General features: G+C 43.6%; 1 protein-coding gene across 3 annotated transcripts in view; it reads left to right on the forward strand.

Moving 5' to 3' along the window:
• The window catches only part of LOC115089116, a 378,685-nt gene that overhangs the window by 271,426 nt on the left and 95,204 nt on the right, over positions 1–12,055 (forward strand). For all 3 annotated transcript variants that reach the window (XM_029597089.1, XM_029597088.1, XM_029597090.1), the window contains one exon: positions 6,223–6,286. In XM_029597089.1, the coding sequence (XP_029452949.1) occupies positions 6,223–6,286 (64 nt within the window). The remainder of the gene's footprint in view (positions 1–6,222; positions 6,287–12,055) is intronic.

A 12,055-nucleotide genomic window follows, 5' to 3' on the forward strand; every position in this document is an offset into this window, starting at 1 on the left:
TTGTTATTAAAAATAAAAAAATGAGCCTCCTGAAGCCCAGGAATCATCCCCCCACCCTGCTACAATTTAACCTAGGGCTTCCTCCCCATCCCAACTTCAGCCCGGGCCATCCTCATGCCTCTCCTGCCTCCCTGTTAAAACCTTCCAGGACTGGGGAGATCCCTCCCTAGCCCCCACGTACCCCTTTCCCATGGTTTTGGCAAAATCCTTAGGGGCAGGCATGAAGCCCACTTAGTCCTGCCCCAGTGCCATTTTGAAAGTATCTACAGCCAGGGCAGGAGCTTCGTTCCTGCCCCTAAGGATTTTGCCAGAACTGTGGAAGGGGGTAAGTGGGATATGGGGAGGGAGCTTCCTGGTCGCAGCAGCTTTTAACTGGGGTGGGAGAAACCGTGGCAGCCTTGGCTGGGTCCAAATCCCAGGCTGCGTTAGTTTTGAGTCAGAAGTAGAGATTGGAGGGGCCCAGCTGGGTAGGGCTGGGCCCTGGGTTAAATTGTGGCAGGGCAGGAGGGTGATTCTTGGGCCACGGGAGGCCCATTATTTTTAAAGGTTTGTTTTTTATTTGTAACGGGTTTGGGGTTTTTTGCAGTTTAATGATTTTTTTTTTTCAGTTTGGCAAATGAACCAAATCAAAAAATATGTTGAACCAAAAAAAAAAAAGAAACAACACACTGAACCAAAGGTTTTGGGGTTGCACATCCCTGTTTAAAACACAAGATGATTGTGTAGAACTGCAGGAGGTCCTAGAAAAATTGGGAACTTGGACATCCAAATCACAAATGGAATTTAATACAGACAAGAGCAAAGTGATGCACTACCAGATTATCAAAACACACAGTGCTGGGGGTCCACCCTGGAAAACTGCTATCACACCGAAGCCAGCAGCACAGTATGCGGCAGTGGCCAAAAAAAGCCAACAATATATGAGGAGTAATCTGGCAAGGTTTCGGTAACAAATCTGAAGATATTGGCATACCTCTCTATCAAGGTCTGGTGCGACCACAGCTGGCGCTCTGCGTACAGTTCTGTCCTTCCCGTCTCAAAGAGAATGTGCACGGCTTAAAAAAGGGACTGAGATGGGCAATCAATAAGGTGAGTGGTTTGGGGCATCTCTCATATGAAGAAAAATTAAAACATTTAGGGCTTTTTAGCTTGGAAAAAAAAAAGTGATTGAGAGGGAGGATGGGATAAAAGAAGTCTCCAAGATCATGAATGGAAAAGCACAAACCATAAGCAAGGGATTTATTACGCTGTCCAGATACTCTGCTGAGTGTAATCTGCTTTGAAGTGTCTGAAGGGCAGAATATAAATCAAATCAAATAAATCAAACAAATCAAAAGATTACTAGAACCAGGGGGCATCCATTGCAACTATATGTTAGCAGTTTCATGACGAACGCAAGAAAATATTTCTTTAGTCAGCGGGTAGTTAAACTGGAGTCTTCTGCTGCTAATTGCAATCAGAGCATGCAGCCTTGCAGGATTCAAGAGACGCCAGAATGAATTTCTGGAAGAAGAGAACATAAACGGATATTAGAGACTGCATGGAGGCCAAGTGGCTTCTCGCTTTTAAAGAGCTACAGAGGGTACTTAGATGAACTTTGGTTTTTGGCACATTTAAAACTAATCGGAGAAAGTTCTTTTTTACTCAACGCACAATTAAACTCTGGAATTTGTTGCCAGAGGATGTGGTTAGTGCAGTTAGTATAGCTGTGTTTAAAAAAGGATTGGATAAGTTCTTGGGGGAGAAGTCCATTACCTGCTATTAAGTTCACCTAGAGAATAGCCACTGCCATTAGCAATGGAAACATGGAATAGACTTAGTTTTTGGGTACTTGCCAGGTTCTTGAGGCCTGGATTGGCCACTGTTGGAAGCAGGATGCTGGGCTTGATGGACCCTTGGTCTGACCCAGTATGGCATTTTCTTATGTTCTTATGTTCATCTGGTGACTCTGGGACCGCTCTCAGAGACAGGAGGCCGGCATGGATGGACCATTGGTTTGACCCCGCTTGACTATTCTTATTTATTTATTTATTTATTTATTTATTTAAAGAATTTATATACCGGGGTTCCTGTATAGTATACATATCACCCCGGTTTACAAGGAACCATAACTATCGCTAAGGAACCGTAACTATCGCTTCATTTAGCGGTTTACATTGAACATTTAGTGGTTTACATTGAACATTTAGCGGTTTACATTGAACATAGTTAATTTGAGAAAACATAATAAAACATAAATAAACATAAATAAACATATTATGTTCTTATAATAACCTCCCCTTTCCTTTATTGTTTCGAATGGCTGTGATTGATTACTTTCTTGGAAAAAGGAGTTTCAGAACTTGCCTGAAATTTCAGGTCTTATAGATGTGTGTCAAGCCATTTCTGATATAGGTCTATTTGGCTTCTTATTGTAAAGGGATGGATAAAAGTGTGAGAACCTGAATTCAGTATTCATCTTATAAATCACCAGTGGACTGGAAAAGGAACAGTGTGCAAATCCAAGTTCTCGTGCTAAACTTTCAAAAGGGAAACTTTGATAAAATGAGAAAAATTGTTAGAAAAAAACTGAAAGGAGCAGCTACAAAAGTAAAAAATGTGCAAGAGGCATGGTCATTGTTAAAAAATACCATTCTAGAAGCACAGTCCAGATGTATTCCACACATTAAGAAAAGTGGAAAGAAGGCAAAACGATTACCGGCATGGTTAAAAGGGGAGGTGAAAGAAGCTATTTTAGCCAAAAGATCTTCATTCAAAAATTGGAAGAAGGATCCAACAGAAGAAAATAGGTTAAAGCATAAACATTGGCAAGTTAAATGTAAGACATTAATAAGACAGTCTAAGAAAGAATTTGAAAAGAAGTTGGCTGTAGAGGCAAAAACTCACAGTAAAAACTTTTTAAAATATATCCGAAGCAGAAAGCCTGTGAGGGAGTCAGTTGGACCGTTAGATGATCGAGGGGTTAAAGGGGCACTTAGAGAAGATAAGGCCATCGCGGAAAGATTAAATGATTTCTTTGCTTCGGTGTTTACTGAAGAGGATGTTGGGGAGGTACCCGAAATGGAGAAGGTTTTCATGGGTAATGATTCAGATGGACTGAATCAAATCACGGTGAACCTAGAAGATGTGGTAAGCCTGATTGACAAACTGAAGAGTAGTAAATCACCTGGACCGGATGGTATACACCCCAGAGTTCTGAAGGAACTAAAAAATGAAATTTCAGCCCTATTAGTAAAAATTTGTAACTTATCATTAAAATCATCCATTGTACCTGAAGACTGGAGGATAGCAAATGTAACCCCAATATTTAAAAAGGGCTCCAGGGGCGATCCGGCAAACTACAGACCAGTTAGCCTGACCTCAGTGCCAGGAAAAATAGTGGAAAGTGTTCTAAATATCAAAATCACAGAACATATAGAAAGATATAGTTTAATGGAACAAAGTCAGCATGGCTTTACCCAGGGCAAGTCTTGCCTCACAAATCTGCTTTACTTTTTTGAAGGAGTTAATAAACATGTGGATAAAGGTGAACCGGTAGATATAGTATACTTAGATTTTCAGAAGGTGTTTGACAAAGTTTCTCATGAGAGGCTTCTAGGAAAAGTAAAAAGTCATGGGATTGGTGGCAATGTCCTTTCATGGATTGCAAACTGGCTAAAAGACAGGAAACAGAGAGTAGGATTAAATGGGCAATTTTCTCAGTGGAAGGGAGTGGACAGTGGAGTGCCTCAGGGATCTGTATTGGGACCCTTACTTTTCAATATTTTTATAAATGATCTGGAAAGAAATACGACGATTGAGATAATCAAATTTGCAGATGACACAAAATTGTTCAGAGTAGTTAAATCACAAGCAGATTGTGATAAATTGCAGGAAGACGTTGTGAGACTGGAAAATTGGGCATCCAAATGGCAGATGAAATTTAATGTGGATAAGTGCAAGGTGATGCATATAGGGAAAAATAACCCATGCTATAATTACACAATGTTGGGTTCCGTATTAGGTGCTACAACCCAAGAAAGAGATCTAGGTGTCATAGTGGATAACACATTGAAATCGTCGGTTCAGTGTGCTGCAGCAGTCAAAAAAGCAAACAGAATGTTGGGAATTATTAGAAAGGGAATGGTGAATAAAACGGAAAATGTCATAATGCCTCTGTATCGCTCCATGGTGAGACCGCACCTTGAATACTGTGTACAATTCTTGTCGCCGCATCTCAAAAAAGATATAATTGTGATGGAGAAGGTACAGAGAAGGGCTACCAAAATGATAAGGGGCATGGAACAACTCCCCTATGAGGAAAGAATAAAGAGGTTAGGACTTTTCAGCTTGGAGAAGAGACGACTGAGGGGGGATATGATAGAGGTGTTTAAAATCATGAGAGGTCTAGAATGGGTAGATGTGAATCGGTTATTTACTCTTTCAGATAGTAGAAAGACTAGGGGGCACTCCATGAGTTAGCATGGGGCACATTTAAAACTAATCGGAGAAAGTTCTTTTTTACTCAACGCACAATTAGACTCTGGAATTTGTTGCCGGAGGATGTGGTTAGTGCAGTCAATATAGCTGTGTTTAAAAAAGGATTGGATAAGTTCTTGGAGGAGAAGTCCATTACCTGCTATTAAGTTCACTTAGAGAATAGCCACTGCCATTACCAATGCTATCATGGAATAGACTTAGTTTTTGGGTACTTGCCAGGTTCTTATGGCCTGGATTGGCCACTGTTGGAAGCAGGATGCTGGGCTTGATGGACCCTTGGTCTGACCCAGTATGGCATTTTCTTATGTTCTTATGTGTTTCTTTTAGGAGAACATTGTATGTCTTCTTTTTTGATGCAATCGATCTGCTTCCTTGCTCAGTGAATAATATAGACTTATGGTTAGCTCACGTCATTCCAAGTTGCATTGGTTTTGTATTTCTGAGAATGGATCTTCTGATGATTATATTCTTTTCATTGAAATAATATTCAAACATTTTTGGCAAGTTGAATAGCTCATTATTACAAAGATCCTAAAGCTGCAGATTCTTTTATCATACTCTATTGAAAGTTTGAAATCTGTACTCTTAAAAAAATGTTTAGCTCCTAGGCTGCGAAATAGGGATGTGCACACAAACTATTTTTGGTTTGGTTTGTTTTATTTGGCTTTGCCAATTTTTTGGCTGAACTTCATTTCATTTTTTTTTTGTTTTGTTTTATTCTGATTTTTTGCTTTAGCAAATAGTGCACACTGTTTCAGTGGTATTTTCAGTTTGTTTTATATTTAACAAAACAAAATGCAATGGCCTCATTCGGTTCGGAATGCACAACATTCCTGCTGGAAAATCATTGAATATTTTGCAGTCTGTTTCTTGTCAAAATGTATTAAGTTGTTGGAAACACTTTACCCTGTTAAATGTTACCTTTTGTTGACATTTGATATATAGTTTATGAAAGTAACCGAGCTTTTTGAATTTTCAGAACTCTGGAATCTAGTTCACAGCCATACTGCTTTTAAGTAATATCTGAATGCTAATTTTATGCACTCCCCTCTGTACCCATGGACTGGTTGATCACGACATAAAATAATACAATATTTTATTGTTGTGGAGGGAATTTTAGTAGCTCCTATTGTGTTCATTTTCTTTTCTTCCTTCTGTAATGTTTTGAAATGAAAAAAAAGCAAGACTTTGGACATTCGTACACATGACTCTCCAGCAAGATGTTGTGCTGCCTCCTCCTTTCATTTCCTTTGGATTCTTTACTTTTTCATTAACTTCTTTAGCAGCTCTCTCTCCTCTTACTTTGGCTGGCTGCCTCCTGTATTTTATCGCCAGCCTTATTTTGGACTTTTATCCATCAGGACTTACCATGTTTATTTCACTTGTTTTGCTGCCAGGGGGGGGTGAGCATTTTGTTGCCTCCTTGGCATAGTTTAAATGTTGGTCTAAGCAGGACTCAAACCCTTATACCCTTCTTGGATGGATACAGATCATCCCATTGGTAAATTTACTTAACCTTCCAGGTACATCCCCCAAAACCCATCTTCCCTGCACCAGGTTTGCACGTCTCATCTGAGCCATGACACACCGTTTTATTTTAATAAAAAAATGTGCTTTGAAGCTCATAAAAATTGAACCATTAAAGAAATAAAATGCATGAAAAATGAAGGCACATGCAGTTATATAGAGTTTGTAGCTTACAGGTGGCAAAACAAGAGACAGTCTTGTTTTTTATGTTCCTAGGTGCATTGATGGAAGCACTTTCCTGCATACTGCAGCTTACTATGGAAAAAGAGACATCATTGAGGTAAGTTAGCATTATTGACATTGTCCTGCACATTCATCCAGGTACTTTAAAGGGAGTGCTACTGTTCCTTGGTGATGCTGGATGGATCAGAGTGTTATTGTGAAAAGGCAGGAAAGTTATTTATTTTATTTATTTTTGATTTTTATATACCGATGTTCCTGTATAATATACATATCACACCGGTTCACAAGTTACCAAGAGAAGGGAAGATGCACAAGTTTACCTTCATGCCCATGGAAACAGTACCTGAGCCTAAAGGGCATGCGGCTGATAGCAGGACTGCTTCATGTATACTGAAGATCTACCAAGTACAGCTGTCAACCTGCTCCAGAGAGCAAGTACACTTAATCACCTCCTTGACCATACTCCACATCGATGTCCATAGCTTACTTTGCCAGTGGAATGTTCTTTCTAATGTTTTGACACTTGGTTAATTGTTAGCTCTTTTTTTTTTATAGACACAATTCAGTGAAACCTATAATGAAAACTGACTGTCCAGCTGGGGATGTCTGGATATTAAAACCATTCAGTAGATATTCGAAGTAGAGATATGCATCGGGTGCCCGATTGTTTCCGCTTTCGGGTTCGTGTGGGAGCGGGAAGATCTTGTATTTCCGCGGATCGGTATTTTTTTTCATGAAAAATAGTTTTTCAGCTTAGTGCGCACTAATGGAATTTAGCGCGCGCTAACAAAAAGTAAAAACTAACAGTAACTAATGTTTTTTTTGTTAGCACGCACTAACGGGAGTTAGTGGGCGCTAACTCACGTTAGCGCGCACTTAGCCGAAAAATGATTTTTCTTACAAAATTTCAGGGAAAATGCAATCGTTTTATCGGTTTCTCGATCCATGATGATTTAGGAATATCGTACGAATTTCCTAATCATCAAAAAACGATTGCACATCCCTAATGCGAAGTATATTCATTTGTTGTTACTGCTACTCTGATTTGTGAGCTAAACCACCTGTGAAGTACAACAATACAGTGGAGGCCAGTAGACCTTTGTTATGACTGTCAGTTGCAAACGACTGCGACCGCTCTTACTCACTTCATGTGCTGCCGCTCTCTCTTCCTTGGGTGAACTCGCGGCTGTGGCTAACAGCTTCTGACGCACGTTGCCCTGTCCCGGGACCCCACATGGCGGCAGGGATGCCGCTGACCGCCATGGCTCCTCTGGGCCTCCCTAGGCGCCCGCTACATGGCCCTTCTTTAAGGACGCCAAGGCGGGAACCTCAGGGGCGTCTCCTCCTGATGACATCACTAGCCCTGGTCTCTTAAGCACCATCGGGGCCTGGCTCTAATCGACTTGACAATGAGTTTCCTCATTGCTGATTCCTGCTGATCCCTCCTTGGACCGTGGTTCCTGTTTCCTGCACTTCCTGGTGTGAGACACTCCTCGAGTGCCCGCTCCTCGGGGGCTCATTCCTGTCTCTGGTTATCCACTCCTTGGAGGGCCCTGTGCCTCGGATGCTTGCCTGCCTGCCAGCTTCCCCACTTCTCAGGGTCACTTCTGGAACTACTCTGCTTTGTGGAGAATCAGCATAGGTTTACCCCGCTTTGTGGGCCATTGCTTCTTTCTTCAGTGACTGTGCCACGCTCCCCGCTCCTCGGGGCAGTGCCCTGAGTACTTTATTGACTGTGCCGCGCTTTCCCGCTTCTCAGGTTAGCGTCGTGTGTACTTCAGTGACTGTACCGCGCTTCTCCGCTCCTCGGAGCAGTGCCTGTGTTCTTCAGTGACTGCGCCACACTTCCCGCTCCTCCAGGTTGCCTTCTGCTTCAACGTCAGTGACTGCGCCACACTCCCCGCGGTGGCGTTCTGCTTCATCGTCAGAGACTGTGCTCACACTTCCCCAGCTCCTCGGGGTAGTGCTCTATGCATTGCCAGAGACCCCTGGGGCTTCCCCGCTTCTCGGGTAAGCCTACGTCATTCTTCCCACGACTCACCCGTGGCTCCGCCCCTTGGGGTTGTTCCCTCGGACTCCTCTATACCGTGCCTTGCATTCCCCGCTCCTCGGGGCCTGCCAGCACTTCACCACTGGGAGTTCCTACTCTGGTATTCATACCCACACCCCAGTCTCCTTTTCTCTCTATACTCCCTGGGCCATGTCATCTGCTGCTACAGACTTCGCCTCCCAATGGTGAGGCCCAGCAGGGCTCCTCCCCATGGGCGGTACCAACTCTTACCGAGGGCCGAGGGCCCACTAACTCACGAATCCTAACAACCTTTACCTGGGGATGTGTTACTGACTGGGGGCAAGTTATATGGATATGTGCAATTAGATTAATATAGTTCTTCCATCAGTGACCTTCTTGCATTAAGCTTTTTCCGTTGCACGAAAACACATATAGAACCATAGAAAGCGGGCGCAATGGGATCTCAAGTGGTCAATCTCATTACCTCCTTCTTTCTTTCCTGCCCCTCCTTCAAACTCTAGGCAAGGTTTTCTGCACCTACCCCCATCTTAACGCTTAATTGGAAGCACTGATGTTTGTCGACTTGCATTTAGCTTTTCAAAGGGATGGTGCTGTCATCAGTGTTCCCATGGCAACAATGGCAGATTGATGAAGTAATTTAATTTTAAAAAAGTGTACAGAAAAATCCAAGAGTCCCCTGAGTTTTAAGTCGGGGGGCGAGGAGTTCACTATTGCAAAACTGAAGATACTGATATCTTAGAGAAGGCATTCAATCTTGAGTAGCTTTACTTAAATTGTTGCCTACGGTAATCTCTATAACAGTACTGGCACAAACACAAACTAAGGGCTGAACTGGACATTTTATTTTTCACTGCCATGAGTCATGTTTTTGATCGAGTTATTTGTACAGTGACAGGTTACTTAAAACAAAACAACTTCAGATTTGATCCACATTGTACATGAGAGGAAATTATTTTTACATTCACAGTGGGATTCACATTGTTCACCTTAAAAACACACACACAACTTTCATTTTGAAAGTCTAATATAAAAAATACTGAAAATGCAAGTGTTTAAATTTAGTAAGCTGTAGCCTTTCTGGTTTTGAAAAAAAATATTTTATCATTATGACAGCAACTTTCAAACTGCGCGCAGAAATGTAAAGTCTGTAGGTGCCTTTTACCTTTAGACTTGATGTTCCTATGAAAGTTGATTTGGAAAAAAAATATGCACACAGACGTGCACCTACTATTTGCATGGGTACATTTCCCAGTAAAATTACACATGTACGCGTCAACCCTAACCCGACTTTGAATCCAGGAATGCAAACTCTGCCCATAAAAGTGCAAGTGGAGGAGCAGCCTAGTGGTTAGAGCAGCAGGTGCTGACCCGAGGAGGAGGAGGCAGGTCAAATCCCACTGCTGCTACTTGTGACCTTGGGTGCAGTCTTAGGGCTTGATTTAGTAAAGCTTTTTTTCCCATTTTGTGTCTATAGGAAAAAAATTTAGTAACTCAGACCCTTGGGGTAGATTTTCAAAGGGGTATGCGCGTAAGGTATGCGCGTACCCCCCGAAAACCTACCCCAAACCCCCCCCTGCGCGCGCCGAGCCTATTTTGCATAGGCTCGGCGGCGCGCGCAACCCCGGGACACGCGTAAGTCCCGGGGCTTTGCAAAGGGGGTGTGTCGGGAGGGCTGCACGAATTTTGGGGCGGGGCGGGAGGCGTGTCGGGGCGTGACGCCGGCCCGGGGGCATGGTCGAGGCCTCCGGACCAGCCCCCGGGTCGGATGATGGCACGCCAGCAGCCTGCTGGCACGCGCATATTTACACCTGCTTTCGGCAGGCGTAAATCTGCCAACAAAGGTGGGGGGGTTTAGATAGGGCCGGGGGGGTCGGTTAGGTAGGGGAAGGTGAGGGGAGGTGGAAGGAAAGTTCCCTCCGAGGCCGCTCCGATTTCGGAGCGGCCTCGGAGGGAACAGGCAGTGCGCGCCGGGCTTGGCGCGCGCAGGTTGCACAAATGTGCAACCTGCGTGCGTGCCGACCCCGGATTTTATAAGATACGCGCGGCTACGCGCGTATCTTATAAAATCCAGCGTACTTTTGTTTGCGCCTGGTGCACGAACAAACGTACGCGCGCGCGTAAATTTATAAAGTGTACCCCTTAGATTGTAATCCATCTGGGGACAGGGAAATACCTGAATGCAATGCACTTTGAAGGTGCTGGCCACTCAAGAAAACAAAATATATAGATATATATATATATGAAAAGTTGAATAAAACACCAAAACACAATATGTTGCTACATTGCTTCAGAAACCATAATCTGGTCTGAATATAATGAAGACTAATGTAGAGCGGCAAACTATGACATCTAAGATCCCGCGCTGCTGGACTTGGTTTCAGAATATCCTAGTTCAGAATTATCTAACTTCAGTGGCAGTGATGTAGTCAGCCGTGGTTTGGTACTCGGGTGACCCAGCGATAGCCTCCCGTAGGACATCCAGCTGCGGTTTGGTGCTGCCTTTCAAAGAGTTGTGGAAATCCGTGGCAGACATCTAGTTTCTGGCCACAAAATGCGAACTTCTGTGCAGGGTTTGTGTGGCTGAAGGTGGCCAGAATGCCACGCTGACCTGGCACCGCATTCTCAGATTATTCTAGAATTCCATCGGCCTTACATAGTCTTCTTCACTGGTGACAATGAAACACAACCTGTACGGGACCTTTTCCTTCAGGGACCTGATGGGGGAACGTTACATAAGCATCATGCAGTATAAACCAATTGATCACAGCATTGGCGTGATTTGTGAAATAAGTAAAAACAAGAGAAACATTTAAAACAGGAAAGACGTTACTAGATTTTTCAGGTCCAAATATCATATGTTTCCTTTGAACTCTTTGGATATGAGAGAGAAGCAATAATGCAAGAACCATGTAATCAAAATCCCTTTTTTCCCCCCTCCTGGTAGTGAGTAAAAGTTGTTAGAGCAAAGTTTATCACATTGTAATATTTGAAAAAGGGGTAAAATCAGGTGCAAAAATCAAAGCCCCCTCCCCATCTTGCAAACTCTGCTCCTCTCCTGTTTTCCACCTGCACAGCTAGTACCCCATTCCCACCATTCCTATGACCTTTTCAGTTTGCCTTTACTTCGGATCTCTGTTCCTGAATGTCCTACTGCTTCTCCTCCACCTTTCCCCCCATCCCTATAAGCTCATCTTCACCACTTTTGCTGCCTCTCCTCCCCTTCACAGCCACAATGTTCACCAATAGGACCCTATCCCTGCTGCCACACAAGCCCATCTCATAGGCTTTTTCTTCCTTCTCACCTTCCCTTCTTCATATTCTCTTTCACTCTTCCCCTCTTTTCTCTTTCTTCCTGATCTCCCATCCAGCATATGCTGATGGCCAACAGAAGCCCCCTAACTCCTTTTAAAGCAGGGTTTCCCAACCTTTTCAAGTGCAAGGCACATCTACATTAACATAAATATTGTATGGCAGGTCAGGCTCCATGGAGCAGGTAGTGCGGACATGGAAAGGACTCATATGGGCAAAGGAAGAGCTAGGGAAGCACTGAGTGTCTCTTCCAAAGTTTAAAACAATGAAGAGAGGGAGTGAAGACATATGAGCCCATCACGATGCACAAGCTCCCGCAGGAGAGGGAAGAAGTTGGTGTGGTGGGGGCAGCCGGCTCAGTTAGTTACCGTGGCTGCCGCACGTGGCTGCCAGAGCTCCTTCCCTGCTCAGTGCATGTTCTCCCTGTCTCACTCAGCCTGGGAATAAGACAGGGGCTGGAAAAATTCAAAAATGGGGACTATGAGGAGGTGCTGTGTGCACTGTGGGGCGGATTTTCAGACTCCG

The sequence above is a fragment of the Rhinatrema bivittatum genome, chromosome 4 (genome assembly GCF_901001135.1).
Source record: "Rhinatrema bivittatum chromosome 4, aRhiBiv1.1, whole genome shotgun sequence".
Lineage (NCBI taxonomy): Eukaryota > Metazoa > Chordata > Amphibia > Gymnophiona > Rhinatrematidae > Rhinatrema > Rhinatrema bivittatum.